Raw genomic sequence first — 20,838 nt, forward strand, 5'->3', positions numbered from 1 at the left:
AGATTATGAATGACATTAAATTTTTATAGGTTAGACTAGGCTAGGTTATTGTGAATAATGTTGAACGTTGAAGGTTATTTGATAAATGACATTGAAATCTAATAGACTAGATCGTTATGGATGGAACTAAATATTTATTGACTCGATTATGAATGATATTAATCTTTTTAGATTAGGTCATCATAATGACCTAACCTAAAAAAAAGACGACAACAGTGTTAGCAAGTAACTCTTCTTATATTGGATTAAAATACTGATTTGGTTGTAAAAGAAGCATAAGATAAGAAAAGAATTAAAACCTACTAAGTAATAAGAATATAACGGAGCAGTTTTCTATTCGGGGCTTGCCTAACTAATACTTGTAATCGATTGTAGTCTGGGCACCAGTCAAATACGTACAAACCTCTCTGTAGGATTCGAGCTATTTCTCTTAGGTATTACTTGAATCGAATACGTTTTGATAAAAGCAGCTTAGGAAATAGCTACAGTCTCAGTAACAAAATACAAATCATAATATGCAAAGCAAAGTGTAGATTAAGATATAAGGGGTATGTATACGCAATGCGTGCCTCAGAGCATTGATGATTGCTATTATTAGGGATGACTTCAGTAAGGTTAGTTCTCTACTTTCACCCTCTTCTCTTTAGAATCTTCAGTCGCCAAATTATTTTTATTCCTACAATGTTTTCATCTAGGTGACACTATCCCATCGCGAATCCTGTGAACTTACTCGTTCTTATTTCGATGTATTTATTATATCTTACAGGGTCTCAGTTTCCGAGGAACGAATTCGAGCGTCTGAAACTGGAATTAAACCCTCTTCAAATGCTCATCTGTATTTTTCTATTTTCGAGCTTCCTACTTCTAGGTTTAATTGGTTTTCCCCAGGAAAATAGGAAAGTTTTGGTCCGGTGAAAGGAGTCTGAGCCCCTCTTTTCGGAAGATTAATTGCTTCTTATTCACCTTTGTGCACTGGTACCCAGATTAGAAAGACATTGTATTCTTTGCCCAGTTCATTCAGTGTCTTTAACAATTCTTACATTGAAGTAGCTTTTATAGTTTGCACGACTGTCGAAGAAGATTCCTATATCTATGAGACACAGTAAATTTAACTCCAATCTGTCGCATATGCTGCCATTTTGAACACATATGAGACATAAAAAATCATTAGTTAATTAAAGTGTGTTTGAAATAATATCAGTATGAAATCAATTCTAGCTCAATAATGATATAAAATTATTTCAAATACAATTACAAAAAACGTGATAAATTTCACGTGAACATAATTAATATGTTTATCCAAACGTTACAAGGCTGAGGAAAATTGGTTTGGCAACTTGACACGATTTCTTTGGAAATAAGGGTTAGCTTTATTTGACAATATTCATCCTCCAAGTTTAAAATTAGAACTTCTTTATCTGGTAACCATCCAAAAACAATTGGCAAAAATACTCAAAACTAAAGTTGGCATAAAGTTTCTCTATTTGGCTTGAGAATTGAAATTTTTCATATGAAATGAATATATGGAATATTGTAATTAGGAAAACGAACTATATCGATTAGCAGCAACATCTAAACATTAAGAGAATTCAAATTATTTGTTGAAAATAACTTTATAAAGTAATATTAAGATAATAATTGATTTTAGAGTTTCAACTTATCTTTCAGTTCAGACCATAATCGAAATAATGAACGGTACATTTTTTTTATTTGTCACGGTATGAAAGATGTAATTTACTCGTTGTTAGTTATATACTTCGATGTAATATGTAGACTAGTCTAAATTTGAAACTTGAATAGAGAATATGACAGTTAACTGCAATGTTTTTATACGACATAAACGGAGTAAAATAACATCAAATAATCTTCCTGCGAGAGCGTTATAAAATAGATATAGATCGATATTTGTATATGTTAACGACTGGATATAATGCATTCAAATTGAAATGTTGTGAATAAAAATTTTGACATAGGTATTTCAAAAACACAAGTCCAAATAATTCATATACATTGATTATTTTATTATAATCCAAGTAGTAATTTATAATTTATTTACTAACAATCCTTGAACACTTAAATGTACAGACAGCTGTATGTAGGTATAACATTTGCGCCCAATAAGGAGTAAAGTATTCTACATTGCAGCGCCGTTAATAATCAATATTTCAGTATAGTTTACAGGCTTTTCGCCACGCGTCCGCGCGGAAATTTTTGAATAAACTACTTTCCAGGAGATGGCGGCAATGAAAAGAAAATCTAGATTCTTTCTTTCATTTATTATACCAAGGCGATGTGAAGGGAGAAGGATTTTTTTATTGAGAATTTTCTTTGCTGTGTGGAAAAAATCTCATTTTTCAATTTTTTTTCAAACCATCCAAAAAATAATCTTTCGGAAGCCTTTACTCCAAGCTATTTTTTAGTTTCGAAACAGAAAGTAATAGATGAATAGGATGGATGAGGCAATAAGTTATAACACAGTTTGACCAATTTTTCTGTAGAAGTAGCGAATGGGCAGACACATTGTGGTGATGGAATAAAATTTTTTTTCTTCAAAAAAAGCGAAATATTAGTGGTTTTCATTCTTTCTTTTTCTTAATACTCAATAAACATTACACTTATGGAATCCCAAAAGACTGTAACACTTTGGAAATACTGGAAAATAAGATAAATTTGTGGAGTACAGAATGTAGCGAGATGGGCAAGAAACATATTAAGGGAAAGCTAAATATATCTCGCCTTTGGATACACTACAAAAGTTTAATCTAATATGTTCCTTATCGCAAAAATATAGATTTTTATTGCATATCTTTTTAAAGTACGGCGGTATGTATATCCAGCTTTCAAAAACGTGGGCTTGAAAATTTCCTGGCTCATCAGTAATTATCGAAATCATCAAAGTCTATTGTAAATATCATTTAACAGGAGAAGGTAGTAAAATGTCGACTCATTTCATTTTTGGAAGTTCGGATCGTAGTGAACTATACGCTATCTTCTTCCTTCACGTCAGGTTAACGTAAATCACACGAGACATACTGCAAATAGTTTTCTTCTTCAAGGATAAATACGTAATATCCAGTGTATCATCGAAAAACATTCCCAAATCGTTTCTCTTAAAGCCGCGTCCCCACTGGACAAACAATGGACAAACATTGTTTGCCAAACATTTGTCGATAATTTCGAGAAACCTTTTTGTTTGGCAAACAATATTCGCCGGTGGTTTTGGTGTAGACGCTATCCCAACAAACATTTCATGTATGGAAGGAAAAGGGGCCGCCATTTTTGTTTTTCTAGAATGTTCCCGTCCTATATTCAACATTGTTTGTCAGTGACTTCCCCTACCACCTGTTTCAGTGTATTTTGAAGTGGTTTGCTGGCGTATTTTGGATATAAATATTATTATGTATATTTTTTTATTGAAAATATTCAGTGGAAAAGTGTGAGAGTGGTTTGTGGTTTTTCCGCAATATGAGTAAAGAGTTTTGGAGCCAGGAGAATTTGATAAGGTTAATTAACGCTTACGAAGGTAAACCTTCATTTTGGGACCCTAGTAATAATGATTATAAACAAAAATCAAAAGAAGAGATGCTTTAGATGACATTGCAAAAGATTTAGGTGTAAATAATGTCGCCGAGATTAAAAGATAGATTCTAGTGCAATATAGACGAAAGAAAAAGTTACTAGCAATAAATTGTAAGTCCGGGATGGGGGCTACAGAAAAAAATAAGCCTTGGTGGGGATTAACTTTTGGCCGACAAATCAACACCCCGGGAAACGTTTTCCAACGTTGTATCAGTCCAATTGGAAAATAGCGACAGTCAAGTGAGATCGCCATTCATTAACCGGTGTGGGATCGTCAGAAAAAAGCCCCACGAGTAGCATGCCGTCGACGAATTCTAATAAAAAGACTAGCAAGAGGCAAGCTTCAGAAGAAGCTTACATGATAATGAAAGATTGCTATAAGGGAATGAACAAAGAGAGGGATGAACAATCTGTTTATGGCGAAAATGTAGCCATCAGATTAAGGAGAATAAAAAATCCAAAGAGACTTTGTGTTTTAAAAAACAAGATTGATAATTTATTATTTTAATATGAAATAGAGGAATATGAGGAAACAAGGACATTTGTAACACCAGAAACGACAAACGCCGGAGAGCTTGGCAATGAAATTGAAAATAAGGAAGAGGGCGACATAAGCGAATATAATGACGAGTTCAGAGATTCACCGTTCGCTATGTGGTTTCAAAATTGACTAACCTTTATGGTTCATATCAAATTTTGAATTGGGTGTGTAAATTACTATTTATAATTTCAGAAATCATAACGCCGTAAAATCAAGTGTCTCTGCCACCATAGACAAGAACGAGCGGTTCAAATTACCCATTCTGCGACAAAACCTAACTGACTAATGTTTCATACCGAATCGCAATTGTTTGGTGAAAATGTTTGTCAAACAATTGTTTGTTGAAATAAGAAATGTTTGTTAAAACTGCACTTTAATCAACGTGTTTGACAAACTTGTTTCCCCATTGTTTCTTCAATGGAGACGCATCTTTATAAACGTATACCTTCTTGGCTACGTGTCTCTTGCTAGTTGAATGCATGCACTTTCACATATGATTATTAATGGTTTCTCCTGTTTTTGGTTTAATTGAAGTCCTATGATATCATGAACAGAACTTATATTATCGTTTGTTTTTCATACATTAATTTGAGTATTAATGATTTTAATGAATAGGTACTTGAACAACAACGCTGCATGTGTTCGTAGATAAGTAGTCTTTAAAATCAATTATACTTTGGCTATGCCTTCCTGCTCCAAAAAAATCGCACTCCTATATCGAATTATACTTTCATGTATATTAGATATAAAATTTATGCCACTAATACTGATAAGTATATATTTCTAAAAAAATTCTAATGTAAACTGTTCTTAACTAAAAAAAATGTAATTGACATGATCTGATTTTTCATTTTCAAAATATTGTCATTTTCCGTCTCTACAACACATCTCGTACTATGTCGTATTAACAGTTTTGTTTACACGCAACCGTCGACACAAAGGAATCTATTCATCTCTAGGTCTCTTTGTAAGATCTTACATTGTTCTTAGCACGGTAATTTATTTTCCACGACAAAACCTCTGTCTTCTGAGATATCTCTTCGCTTCCAAAGTGTATATTATCTTCTCTTCTTTAGTTATCATGAAACTACACTACTAGAAAAAGAATATAGACATGAATATCATGAACTTGTAATGAATAATTCAATGATATAAGAAGCTAATAATTTCTGTATACATTAATGGAAAAATACAAATATTGAAAGAATCATAGTTGAAAAAACTAAATTATTGCTAATCTTTATAACTTATCACTTTTTCTTATTGCGAAAAGCAGAGTTAGTTTTAAAAGAAACGTGTTGTACAAAGCATCTGACGTTTTTAGAACAGTGACATGAATTAATCTTGTCAGTCATTATTTAGTTTAATTAACTATAAAAGCCTCTTTTTAGCTTTTTCAAACAATATTTCCTACTATGTTGAAAATTCTGAAGCTGCTACCAATTTAACCGATAAACGAGTAATCCTCTTCAGACACCGAGATAATCAATAACAGCTGGAAAACCACTTCGGGGGGAAATTTCCTCTCCATTCCCCAACAAATAAACTATAGTGGACTGTAATGAATAAGTCCTATGACCCTATTATTACTATTCTCATATTGAATAATCTCAATACTTTCAAACACATCCAGAAACTCATTGTTGGAAACATTTTTAAACGATTACACATTATTTATATAATTCCATGATTATGACTGATGGCCTCAGCAATATTCGATTTTTCTGTTCGCTCATATTTAAATGCGCTAGGTGCCCTTTAAACCGTACATTAACAAACCTCTTAGTTTGGCCAACATATTTCTTGGCTCAATCCTCACAGATAATTCAATAAATATACCATTTTTTCCGCATCCAGTATTGTATCCTCACGATCACCTAACAATTGTTTCAAACTTTACTTATTGAGGTCAAGTTAAGCCTCAGTTTAACTTCGACCTCTGATTATATAAACGCGCGGCAGTGTAATTGTGAGGGTTTGAGTAGTGGTAGAGTAGTAAATAGTGTGTTCAGTATAAATCTTTTTATCCATTTTGATTATCTTTAAGATCTTGTTTTCATCGAGATAAACGACTGCATGATTAACGGTATAGCCTTGCATCTTGTGGACAGTCTAATAATAATATAATAATCTATATATAATATAGATTATTATATTATCTATCTAGATCTATAATATAATATAATAATAACCTATAATAATCTTTATTAAAAACTTCTTTAAATTTAACGCCATCCTAAAGACATTGAATTTTCATCAAGTTACTAATTAATTGACTTCCCCGGTATAGTAGACACCGTCGCTTGAGCTGTGTCTTTGGATAGAAAACGATCTCTGATCTTAAGAAGTGCCAAAATTAATAAACCATTGTGTTGCCCTCGGTTTTTGACAAGTCCTCATTCATGACACAACGCGTTACAATGAAGATTTGTCTTTCATGATATATATAATATATATATTTCCATTATAACAAGTTTATCATAAACTCTAAGAAATTGGATGTAAACTTTAGTAAGACTAACTTTTTTTGTATTTGAACATATCTAAGTGTACCTAACAGTCAACCAGATTATTCATTGATATGGCGACAATCGAATATTTTCAAGCATAGAAACAACGTTTTAAATGCCAGACGGCGTAATGAGAAAGTGGCAAAGAGTGGCCTTGTATTGACCTTCGTCAAAGATTACAGAGACCACAGAAACTTATACGCACGAGTTTAGTAAACCCTTAAATTTATGGTTTCTATCCAGACCAGAAAAGAGCGGTGGTATTTAATACGGTTAACAATAGAATTAAGTAGCGGTCACCAAGAACCCGTCACTAAATCATAATGAAGTAGGATTGTACGCCGAAATTTCTGTATACTGCATACTATTTTCTGTACTCTTCGTTCTGGTAAAAGCCAACCTGCTTTAGGTAAAACATTAACAGTATTAAGCATCAAGACTTGATAACATAAATGGGGAAACTGCATTAAAAATCACGAATTATACTTCCAGTTGATGGGCCACCCCACCGCATTCACCGGATTTGGCTCCCAGTGACTTTTTTTTCATAACATTAAAGTTCCATTTCCAGAAGAGAGATTCTCATCAAACAAGGGCGTTTTCGTATAAGTGAATCGCCTCTTTTGAGGAGGAAGGCGACAACTATTATTTGGAGGAGCTAGAAACGTCAGAGGATCGTTAAATCAAAAATCAAACTTGAAGACTTATAAGGGAACTTTGTTGAAAATGGGAATGGTTATAGAACAAAATGTCTTGTTTCTCTGTTAGGTCAGAATCTTTTAAGACAAACTTTGTATACCTCACGTAATATTATTCAGAAACATTATTAAATTCCATACATACAGTAAGACCCCGCTTAACGCTGTTTCGGTTTAGCGTTCTTTTATTTCAACCCGGGGATTCCCCGAAATCACTCGCAGCATACGGGGATTCACCGAAATATTATGCAGCGATAGGTTTCAAATACATATCCGAAAGAGTGTACTAAACTACGAAACTAAAATGGAAGTGATTAGAAGATTAGATTCTGGTGAACGTTAACTCTAATTAGTGCTTCATTAAATTTGCCAATTTCAACAATAAGGACCATCATGAAGAATAAAGAAAAAATACTGTCATCGGCAACTGCAACTACGTCAAGCTCTGCAACTAGAATTACCCGTTCTAGAAATAATATCATAGAGGAAATGGAAAAACGCCTGTCTATATGGATTGACGACGAAATTGACCGCAATATGCCATTAAGCCAATCTATCATAATGGAAAAAGCTAGAAGAATTTTTAATTACATTCAGGCTGAGACAATTGACAAAAGTGAAACTTTCGTTGCTAGTCAAGGATGGTTTAATAGATTTAAACATCGAAATAACCTTCGCAACATAAAGATTACAGGAGAAGCAGCAAGTGGTGAAACAAAAGCGTCGGCTGAATTTCCAGCGATATTAAAAAAAAATAATTGAAGAAGGAAACTATCCTCCAGAATTGGTTTTTAATGTTGATGAAACAGGCTTGTTTTGGAAAAGAATGCCGAAACGAACATTTCTATCCCGTGAAGAGAAACGGCCACCAGGATTTAAAGCTTCAAAAGATCGCTTAACTCTTCTACTAGGTGGTAACGCAAGCGGAGATTTTAAATTAAAACCATTACATACCAATTTACCATTCCAAAAACCCAAGAGCGATGAAAGGCATATCCAAATCAACTTTACCTGTAATTTGGGAGTCTAATAAAAAATCATGAAAAACTGCGAAAATTTTCCAGGATTGTTTCACTGAACATTTCTGCCCATCTGTTAAACGTTATTGCGAAATTTAAAAACTTGAACAAAAAGCACTTCTGTTAATTGATAATGCTCCAAGCCATCCAACAAATTTACTATTCAGACTTAACAACAAGCATTCCAGTCGAAGTGGTTTTCTTTTCGCCTAACACAACTGCCTTAATTCAACCAATGGACCAAGGCGTTATATTAAATTTTAAGGCTTTTACTTGTGGCGAACCTTTAAGCAAATGTTTGAAAAAACAGACGGAGAAGAGAACCAGTCAATAAGAAAATTTTGGAAAACTACAACATCGTGGATGCTGTAGAAAACATAGGCCTTTCTTGGAATGGGGTAACAGAAAGATCTTTGAAAGGAGTATGGAAGAATATTTGGCTGGATTTAAGTAAGAGCGATGACGTTGGACACTCTATCGATGTGGATGAAATAGTGGAAGAGTGAAATTAACGAAGCAAACCGGTTTTGAAGGGGTAAATGTGGAAGATGTCGAAGAAATAATTCAAGAAGCAGCGGCTAGTCTTTCTAATGATGAGCTCAAGGAATTAACTGAACAAGAAGAAAACAAAAATGTTGACAGCAGTGATTCAGAAGAAGAGCAAAAAGAATTTTCGATGGCCTTTGTAAGAAGGAGTTTGTCTACCATAACTGAAATAATGGATCAATTCATTGAAAATAATCCGAATTTTGACAGGAGCTCAAAAGTAAGGCGTGGTGTTAGAGATGCTCTATCCGTTTATGAAGAACTTTTAAGAGAACAACGCAAAAGAAAAAGGCAAACAACATTAGATGCTTTTGTCACAAAAAGGCAGAACACTGAAAACGCAGAAGGCTAACTAAATATGACTGACTTAGAATTTTATTTGTTTTTTTTTAAGAATATTCGTTTTGTTATTTATATTTTGTTTTTAATTTGCAAGAAATAATAATGTGGTATTAATTTGCGCCTTAAGAAATAAATGTTTGGTTTTATTTTTATTAAAAAAACTTTACTACTTTTTAAATTTATTATCTAACCAATTTCCTAACCATCTTCCCCTAACCCCAATATTCACATGTAAAGATAAACTCGTTTAACGCTGTTTCGCATTACTCTCTACTTTGATGGAATATCTATTTTTCATATTTTTCATATTAACCGAGATGTAGTCGTTCGAATTTCTAATTTAAGTGTTTAAAACACCTCTCCTCAGCTTTTTTAGCTCAAAAATGAAAAAAGAGATAGTTCAAAAATTAAGATTGTGATTGTGTAGTGGCAGCATTAAGCAATTATTTCCGAGATGAATGAATGTCATAGGTTATTAGCATTTTTTCTATCTATCTCTCACTTCATTGAGTATCATGGATTCTTACGTTAAGTCAAAAATTCGTTGACATGAATAGTGGGGAAGAACTTATCCAATTGTTTCAATAATTAAAGGAACGTGAACCTAATTCGAAATTCACTATTTAGCATCCTCCCTTTCAATTTTTAAAAAATGAGTCAGATGGTTGCTACAGGAATTTGCCCATTATCTAACACTACTATTGAGAAAAAATTTTTCCAAAAATAATCTGAAAAAGCTGAATACTTATGAGTAAATTCGAAATCCACTTTAATTGTGAAAAATTCATTCATCCGAGTCGTTAAATAATAATTACCGAATGATTAAATAAATCTCACATGAAATATAGATGAAATTCACCTAATTATTTATAACATCGACATGTGGGCGTTACGGGAATGATTGGATTAAAATTGCGAGAGGTTATTTTTATTTCAAAATTTCAATAGACCATGCAATATTCGGAGTAATGAATATGAAAACGGAATTTAATTAATATTTGCTTTGATATATATGGGATATAAATAATTTTCATTCAGTAAAAATTTTAAAATGTTGATACATTATCTATTATATAATTCATGATAATGATTTCGAGTTGAAAAAAAAAACAGGCTTCTATAAATAATCAAATTAAATTAAAAAATCATTCTTGGCATAAGAATAAAACTATTGGTGAGAAAATTGATTATAGAAGCGTGGAGTACTTTCTATTACATTTGTAAACTAATTATGTGTTTCAGAATGAAGCTAGTTGGGCCAATAAATGGGGTAATAGAGAATAGAGAAAAGGGAAGATCCACTTCATGATTAATTTTCGGTAACAGAAAAATAATTCGGATCACGGGAATAGGAATCGAACCCAGATCTATTGGTTACGCTCTAGAAGCTACCACTTAAGCTATCATAGTGACACGTACCTCAAGTCACCTAGATAAGAGACCCACCGAGAAACACTAGTTTCCATCTTACCGTAGAGAGCCATTTCGAGCTTATTTAGGAAAAGAAAAAAGACAGGAATAATTTTTAAAGAAGTCCGAATAATTTTCAGTAATCAGAAAAAATTTACAAGTCTAGGACTGCGTGATTACGTAGTTCGTCAACAAGCTCTATCTTTAGATTTACAAATTTATGAATCTTGGCGAATCTAATCAGGATAGTCAGATATTTTGATCGAATTATTACATTATCATCAGTCTTTTACAAGTTAATGTGTAAATTAAATCTGATCGCTAAAAATAGGCAAAAATGGAGGCTAAAAACTGAGTTACAAACATACAGAGGAAACTAATAGAATAGCTCCAAGTTTAGAAATAAACAAACTAAGTGGTTTTCCCCCTAAACATGCTGAAATCGCAGATATGCATTTATATATAGTTTTTGGTATACTGTGAAGACTAAAAATTCATTGTAACGAATAGCACTTGAGTTTTATCAACTATTATATATCAGAAATTCTATTATGTGCCCAGATAAAGGTTTGAAACGCTATCGTATCATTATGGTGGATGAAAATACTATTATATGCACGAAAGGGTGCTTAAAATACTATTGCACATCAGCATTCTGATTAAAAATACTATTATCCACTATTATATATCTGGATCTTATGTGTTGTGATGTTCGTTTAAAGTCCCATTATTCACTACTATGTGCCAGAGTAGCTATGCATGATTTTTCACTCAATCGTAAATTTTTTTTTAGTTTCGAAGTTTATGTGATATTACAACCGAATATAATACTTCGACGAAAAACGCTCTAGTTTTTGAGATACCAGACATTGACATGAAATTTGTTTGATACACTCTTAGTGTCTACGGTTGATTTGGTTCTCTAAAATCGCTTACTAATAAACAATTTTTTAAGCTTGTCAACATATAGTAATCGGAGTACCTTTTTGGTATGAAATTAAATGATGTTTACGTTCACTTGAAATTTTGCTTAATAAATCTAATATTAAAAAATGGTTGGTACGAATCGTGTAACTAGCGCCCTCCATGAGAGTTAGTTAATTTCTTATTTCTTAGATCTTTAGATTTGTTTATATTTCTAAATCTTTTTGATTTTAGGTCTCTTCTGTTCCATAATTAGTTTTCTTAATAATTTTTGGAAAGTTAAAATTTGACGTTTTGACTTTTCTTTAGGTCTTTATCAAAATAAATATGATCAATATAAATACGCAAATATATTGATCAATTTAAATACGCAAAAAGTCAGTGTCAATATGATATTTTGATATTGACACTGACTTGAAGAAAAGTCGAAACGTCAAATTTTAACCTTTCCAAAAATTATTAAAAAAACTAATTTTAAAACAGAAGAGACCTGAAATCAACAAAATTTAGTTGCAAAAGGTCTACGAAATAAGAAATTAATATATATATATATATATATATATATATATATATATATATATATATATATATATATATATATAGAAAGGGGGAGAAGGTTGATTATTCTTTCATTGATAAGAAGTGATCACATTACATGATCTCAATTTACCTACTCCACACAACAAATAACTTTTTTTTGGTTGATTCCTAGAACTCAATGTTCCCACTTCTTGAAATTTAACTGAAGAAAGGAAAAAGCTGACAAGAACAAATAAAAGTGTTTAAAATAGAAATAAAATGGTAATCGTGAATACCATGAACACAAACATTATCACCTTGGCCTCACCTGGTGAGCTAGCAGTCTGGACCTTGTATATACGAGTTTATGGGACCTATTTGCGGGTTTTTTTCTTGGCACGTGTGGGAAGTATGTTATTGTGTGATGGGCAATAAATCTGTGGAGTTCGGCTTCTCAGGGGGTTTTAAATGAAATATGATTATTGGCGTTGGAAAGAGGTGGATGAAGAAGATTCCAGGTTGAAGGTGATCTCCTTGACAATCATTATATGTTCATGATTAATTTAACTCAGATACCTATTAAATCTAATTAGTTTTCTTTATTCCGCCACAAACAATAATAGAGTACAATGAAGATTCTCATTTTGTCTGTCAAAAACAATGTTAATGCAAAAATTCTCGGCTCCTTTTATTCAATTTAAATTTGGATTCTACTAAAACCGAAATATTTTTTTACTTTGAATATGTGTGGTTAGATAGTTATAGATGCTTCTACAGAGGTCCAAAACCAAGCAGACTGATAATTTTTATATAAAATGCGTTTATATGAGTTGTATATAATGTATAGTAATTCTGTTTGTAATATGATCAGAATTATACATGTATATTTCTATTGTATATGGTACTCATATACAAATAGTTCAATCCACTTCTTGCTATTATAATTGTCACCATTTTACTTACTAATAAATAAAAATTATTGAAAGCACCTCATTAAAATCATTTAGTACGTCTTTATTAATATGGAACTACCCCTATCGTTGCCACAATGAATAAGACTGAATTGAACAAAATATACCCATAATAGAAAATCTGATTCTCTCCTCTTTAAACAATACTTACACTGTACTTCTATTCTAATAAGGTAACTTTATTTCAGTACGTAGTAAACACTCCTTATTTCTCATTTTAAATATTACATTGTTACGTGCGAAGTAACTGTTGTGAAACATGAAATCCGATTCTACGAGCCATTTTATCAACAATGTATTGAATGTAATTGTCTCTATGTAGCTTTATAGTTGCCATTAACTTAGTCTTAATTGCAATATCAACACCAAGCCCGTTTTCATGTAACCATCTTTGCATTTTAGGATTTTGGACTGTTTGTAGTTGAGAAAACGTACGCTCCGATGAATGTGATGGGAAGGTTCTATGTATAACAACAAGTTACAGTACAAACATATTTATTAGTATTCTTGTGATAGTCACCACCTACGAAAATGACATTCTCAAATACCTATTCTCTAGTTTAATAGAATTTAATCAAATGAACTTATTGGAGCGAAAGCTCTTTCATTTTGTGCATCAATAGCATATAGAATCATTCCAAAGTTTTGGTTCAATTATTTCCATCGACTATTGCCGTCAGATAATTTTCAATTGAATTGAATCGTGGATTCAAAATACCAATGAGGTTGTTAAACGCGGTATCCAGAGAAATAGTATCGATTTGAAGGTAGCTAGTTCAAAACCTTGGAGATTTTATTAACAACATGTCAAAAATCATAAGTCAGCTTCTTTCTTTTGCTGTGAAGTCTTTTTTGCAACTCTTACAGGAGGATCACTTCAATGAATAATGAAAGCTAATCTTATTATCTAAATTTTGAATTTTACCTTTAAATTTCAGTATATTGTGATGTCTATTTACTTCATTGACTTGAATTATTATTCATCAGCTGGCACATTAGGATGTATTAATACTCTTACACTGTAATTCGCACTGTATCAGTGTAAGGTTTTCTTAATAGATTCTATAGGGATGCTATGTAGAATCACTCATTGATATAATTTTTATTTACAACAAATCAGTTAAGTCTCTGTTTACTGGAAAAGAATACACTTATATTTTGCCTGTTCAAATCAGAGTTCCTACCTAATGTCACTGTCATTGTCAGTAATAGATAATTCCACGAAGTATAGATATAAGGAGTCTGAACGGTATCGGGTTTTTCATAGTATTCATGTATACAAAAATAAACCCAAATCATAGTTCTCTTTTCTGCCACTGGCTGCGCAAGAATTCAGGACGTACCGTTGTTATTATTATTATTATTTTATTATACATGTAAACATGCGCTAGCTCACGAATGTTAAAATTAATTAAATTAAATAACAAATATTAATTTATTTATTTAAAATTAATTTTAAGATAACAATGGTAAGATGTTGTCCTGTTCATGGTTGTCTTAGTTTGAAGACGTTGAATGGCGTAGTAGATGGCCCTCTGCTCTGGGACAAGAATTAATAGCTACCAGTTTTATTTGTGAACTATACTTTTATTCAGAGGATGTAATTAAAATATGGCAGTGTATATGTGTATGAATATGAAAAAGATCATTTGCGGAAGAAAGCTGAGCCTAAATCACATGTTTCTATCTCTGATATAAATGGCGATGCGATAAGTACAGATCGATACAATGTTTGACATATTAGATGCTGTTTCAAAAAGAAATATGGGTGATTCCGTTCTAACTGTGATTTTTTGTATTCAAAATTTCAAGATTTTAAAATTTAACTTTTCTAACTTTTTTATGCATATTATTCATCTATTTTACTGTAAAAATAAAACTCTAAGAGGAATTTACTACAACTTCAAAGTATCACGAGCAAGACACAAATGTCGGATTTTGAGTTCCACGGTACTGACTCATTTATCCACGGTACTGACATGGTAACTTAAGATATTAAACAACAAGTGCATCAATTTTCCTCAGTTTGATCATAAACATTAGAATTTATAAGGTAATTAGTTTAAATCATTTGTTACGACAAAAAAAATTAATAATTTATCGGTAAATTCTAGGAATGGACATGACACGGTACTGACATTCAAGTGATGTAGTATAAGTTTTCTTTAAGTGGCAAGTTATATTGTATAAAAATAATGTTTAAATATCTTAAGAATTATTCAATTAACACAAAATTTTTATTAATTGATTATTAATTAATGACTAGTACAAAAAAACAATACAGGACATTGAATATCACAGTTAGAACGGAATCACCCATATCTCGTTTTTTGTTGGCTGTGATAAACATAAGAAAGAATTAACAAAAAAAATCATTAATAATTTCTTAATGATGCGAGGACATTTTCTTGTCAAATGTTTCAATAAAAGTGCTACAGAAAGAAAAATTAAATGTAAAAAATCTCGTAAAAATTCTAAATTATATTAATAACAAAAAGTATTAATCACTTTTATATAAATATCTAATTGGGTTTTTGAATATTTAACATGTTTTGTTTTTATCTTATAGTATTTTAATTAATAACATGTTTGATAATAATTTTTCAATTATTTTTTTATCAATTATGTTTATCGTAATACTGAAAAGAATAGGCAACATTTGGTAATTTTTAAATATATTTTAACTATTTACTTTCTTAGAATATTTTTTTCCAGTCAATAGCAACAAGACTTCTCGAGTGAGAATTTAAACGAGTACTTGAAAATTGGCGCACTCTACCGGCAAAAACATCTGTCCCATATGTTGATACCATTCGTTTAATATTACGTTTAGACTTCTTATATCTATACTTCGTGGATAATTCAATAATTAATTTGAGTTCAGTTTAAATAAAAGAGTAAATTTTTTTGTAAATACCTGAAAATTTAATATTGGTAAACATGGTAACAAATGTCAAGTAAATTTACACAGCTAAGAAATAGCAAAAATCGGTTCCAAGAAAGTCTGTTTAAAAACCTTCAGATATCTAGCATCATAGGCTTATGGGTGCTATTGTTGAAGTTATGTTGTAGCTATGTAGTCACAATTATGGAAATGGTCTTCCTAGCTTTGATCAGCCACATTGTTAGTCATTACTAATTGATATTTTGGTTTCACTGTAGGTTTCTTAAAGCTGCTGTTAGGTCATTCTGGGAGATGCTGTGAATTGATAAACACTGTCTTTTACGTTTTTAATTTATTTAAACACTATACACTACACTTATAATAATTCACTCATCACTAACACTCAACTAACTAAATAAACTATACAACAGAAACGACTATATATATATATATATATATATATATATATATATATATATATATATATATATATATATATATATATCCAGGCGTCTCCTGGGTGGAGACGCGGTCGTAACATTACTCCTTCCTTATGTGGAAGTTCCTCTTGAAACTCCTGGATAGCCGGAAATGGATGTGTTGACACTCCTTGCCAGGTAGGTCGCCGATTTTCCTCCTTCCATTGCCGAATCATTTTTAGGTGAGGATCATTCTCTTCATCTTTGAGATACTGGCTTGGCAATATCTCCGAATTTTCTTATTAATCTTCGATAGTGCGTGCAAAGTTGAATGAAACTCTTAGCTTGGTCGCGGTCATCGCTGTATAGGGGCAATTTTCTCTGGATCCACTGCCATTCCTTCATTGCTTACTATATGGCCTAGATAGTTGACTCGGATCTAAAATAGCTGGCCCTTCTTTGGGCTTAGCATGAACTGGGCAGCGTGAAGTCACTTGAATATGTCTCCTTAATTCTTAATATGTTCCTCAAATGTTTTCCCTAATACCACGATCTCAACCAAATAAACTAGGCATGTTTTCTAAGATAACCCTCTCAAGACGTTGTCCATAAGTCTTTGAAATGTCGCGGGCGCGTTACAAAGCCCGAATGGTATAACGTTTTATTGCCATAGTCTAGATCCAGTAGTAAAAGCAGTTTTCTCCTCATCTTCTGGAGCCATTTCTACTTGCCAGACTTCAGGTCCAAGGTAGAAAACAGCTTGTTGCCAGCTAAAGTGTCCAGTGTATCGTCAATTCAGGATAGAGGATAGCTGTCTAGAGAATAGCTGTCTTTCTTCGTCGCGTTGTTTATCTGGCGAAGGTCCACGTAGAATCTCGTTATTCTATCCTTTTTCTTCAAAAGCACTACTGGAGACACTCATGGTCAAGTAGATAGTTCTATTATTTTCTCCTCTTCCATCTCTCGAATTATTATTTCAGCATGCTCTCTCTTTGCTCTTGGAAATCTGCGAGCTGATTGTCTGATTTGCTTGGCATCTCCAGTATATTTTTTGTGTTTGACGGCTGATGTTCTACCAATCTTTCCTTCTTTTGGTACAAACGGGTGTCGATACTGCAAGTAAAATTCTAGTATTCTCCTTTTCTCAGCTCGATTCAAGGATTGACCAGCTACTGATATCATCTGATCGATTCGGTTATGGAAATTTCCGGTTATCGTCGTTTTGTGAACTATAGAAGTTACTGGTACGTAAGATCCAGCACTGGTTTCCTTTTCGATGGTAATCGGCTAATTATTTACCAATATTTTATGGACATTATCATATATTTTGATATGATAACTAACACATTCAAATAGTAGATCAAAAATTGAGCAATTACCCACTTTTGTAATATCACAATTGAGAGGGGTAATAGCAATTATGTAAGGTCATTTTTGCCTTCTGTTTCTCACTGGGACAGTATTTAAGCATTTAAGATTATGAAAGGGAATATTTAATTCGGTAGCATCTTTCATTACTATTTTATTGTAAATTTATAATTTACTTTGGCCCAATTCTAACTAGAATTAATTATAATCATCCTTCCATAGTAGTTTCAACCGTTTTCTAAAATATCTGAAATCTGAGAACGATTCCAAATGGGTGTTGATGAAATAGTCCCTCAAGACAGTGAACGTGTGAATGTTATATACCTTATCCCAACAGTATTTAAGTCACGCCCGTGAGAATAATAAATTTTATACACTCTGCATTTATTTTTTGAAGCTGAAAAATTTTTTAAAGAGATTTTTTTATTGAAAATTTGTGAGAGTAGCTCAAAAAGAAATATTTTTCAAGTATTTATTTTTTTCACTTATTTAATCCCCAGTTTTTGTGATATCTCAAAAATGTAAATGAATAATTGACTTCTACAATTTATTGCTTGAGACAAGCAATCTCATATTTGATCGGGGATTTTGGCAGATGTCTGTTCGATATATATTTTTGAAAGAACTGCTTTATCGATTCAAAGTGGGGCTGAAGTCACTTTTTTACGAGTTAAAGAAAAAATCGCTATGAAAAAATTTCTTAATCGATAAAAATAGATTAGATTATATTTCCTAGTTTCATACTCATATTATACTAACTTGTTGAACAACCATATTTGCTAGCACATTTCAACATCAAGTCTGATTGTAATTTGTGTTATGTCCTTTAGTTGATATATCTAAGAAGGAGCATCACCATAGCACGTTAGTTTGCAATTTCCTTGTCATTGGTAGATGCTGGAGAGAATTGTTTCTATACTCGATATTTTTTTCGAAATGCAAAGGTTTTAAAAACATTAAAAATCTGAATGATCAACATTAATAAATTATTTAAGAACAGTAAGTAATAATCTCAATGATGTACAATTAATATTTGAAACAATATAGTACCAGTGTCAGATAAGTAATAATGAATAACTACAATAATTAAGTTAGTTGTGTATAGTTTCTGTATTCTTTAGTCCATTTATATTCATTATTTTGAGATTATTGAGTCCTGTTTGTAATCCATTATAGTAGTATTGATTCATATATTTTCAATTGTTATGAAAAATGACATAATATTCATTCTTTGGTTTGATTTCCATTCATTAAAAGCATTTCTGGAAACCTTCTTTCGTCATGCTCAGGAAAAGTATCACAATATTTTTCTCTTAATATATTTTGCGTTTTTGAGAAGAACCAGAATTCGTAACATACTAAGTTTGGTGAATAAGATGAATGTGGAGAAACAGTAATACTTTAAGCGGCCAAAAGACATGTTTGTCACATTTTTGTTCATTTTCATGTTATTGGCCGTCGTTAACTGATTCATTTCTGATAATATATGTAAAGTTGATACATCATTACCATAAATATATTTAAACATTTCGTAAGCTTCTTTGGTAATTTCTTCAACACGTTAATGCATTGTCTCAGATCCAAGCTCCACGACAGGTACTGTAATCATCTAGTAGAATAGCTATAGGATCAAATGGACAACTATCTAATGGTATAAGACATATTGCTTGAAACAGATGTAGCACAAATAATTTCTTTTAAATTATTCCACGGTATTTTTAACCATACCTCGTATAAATTCCAATGTCTTTTTTCCTATTTGAATGAAGATTCGAAATTTGTTAATGACTACGAAGCAAAAATTCCACCTATTACAATTCTTCTGCTCATTCGAAACATTTCTATTTGTTTCACCAACCATGAGATTGGAATTATTTGTGGAGCTTTTAATCAAGTTAGATTTTGAAGCGATCTATTCCGAAGCTAAGCGAAAGCTTCACCTACTTCCGAACACGAATTCGACATACGACAAGGAAATTTTCGAAGCAGGTCGAAAGCTCCGAATCCGCTTCATACGTCCTTGATAAATGCGGATGGTGGTGTTTATGTATAAAACGCGAGAAAGGCCCATTTTGCAACTATATTGCAACATATATATCACAGTGATTGTGTGTCTCGAGTCGGAAAAGCATTACAAAAGTATTTCCGGTAAGTTTTAAACTAATTTTACTTCATAATGAGAATAAAACAAAATCATTAAGCAGTATTTTTATTCGTAATATTATCAATAATTGGGAATATTTGGATTAGAGTAATTAAATTAACCTGAATACCTATACGACGTTGTATAAGTTGCGTTTATTTATATTTTTGCAGGAAATCACAAATTGCTCAATATAGCTAATTCTGATGTTACAATTGTTCAAAGTTTCCTTTTTTCTCTTTCAGTTATTGGATGCATGTATTTCAGCTTAAGTATTTTTCCACGTTCAAAAAAGCTGAATTATGTTATATAAGAAAAATTTTGAATATAGAACCTATTTTTGATTTTGTCGAATAATAAATAATATTTTTGGTCTTTAGAGTCGATATAAAACTACCTATGTATTCCATAAACATCCTATATACTACTTAATAGTGAATTCCCATTTTTCATTTCCTTTTTGTCCAATTTATTTCGACATTCTCTTCTGATAACCTATTCTCATCGCGTAAACAAAACCTTTTGGCTCATTGCATGCCAGTTTCTATGCAGTACGTTTGTTTTATGTTATTGTTAAAGTTTATAACAGAACTAATCTACTATCCCAAACAAAAAATCAATTTCAATCGAAAATGAATAAAAAAAGTAGTAAAAATAACTTTTTTGTCAGTTTGAAGCTCACATATAACTGATCCAGGCTTCTATATATTTGAATATAATTAGTTTGAAATAAAACTTAATGTATTGTTTGATATCCCTATTTAACGCCACTTTGAAACAGCTAAAACGAATTGGAAAGGCGTGATGAGTTCAAACTTGTTAGCTCGTATCTAGATACAGCGTAAGTAATTGCCGCTAAGACAAACCATTTCTATTTTTTATTTGACCATACTGTACTTTGCTTTAGTATATGTGAGTGATATAATGATTGAGGACTAGCGTTCAGTTCTGTAAATTAGCAGACA

General features: G+C 31.8%; 1 protein-coding gene across 5 annotated transcripts in view; it reads left to right on the plus strand.

Moving 5' to 3' along the window:
* Positions 1 to 20,838, plus strand: part of LOC130904120 (uncharacterized) — a 115,391-nt gene that overhangs the window by 34,977 nt on the left and 59,576 nt on the right. The window contains exon 1 of one of the 5 annotated variants that reach the window (XM_057816693.1): positions 19,735 to 19,878. The exons of the other annotated variants lie outside the window; for them this stretch is intronic. Coding sequence (XP_057672676.1) covers positions 19,758 to 19,878 — 121 coding nt within the window. The 5' untranslated portion in view covers positions 19,735 to 19,757. Of the gene's footprint in view, positions 1 to 19,734; positions 19,879 to 20,838 lie in introns of those variants that run through there. 5 annotated transcript variants of the gene reach the window in all.

Source organism: Diorhabda carinulata, chromosome 2 (assembly GCF_026250575.1).
Source record: "Diorhabda carinulata isolate Delta chromosome 2, icDioCari1.1, whole genome shotgun sequence".
Classification (NCBI taxonomy): domain Eukaryota; kingdom Metazoa; phylum Arthropoda; class Insecta; order Coleoptera; family Chrysomelidae; genus Diorhabda; species Diorhabda carinulata.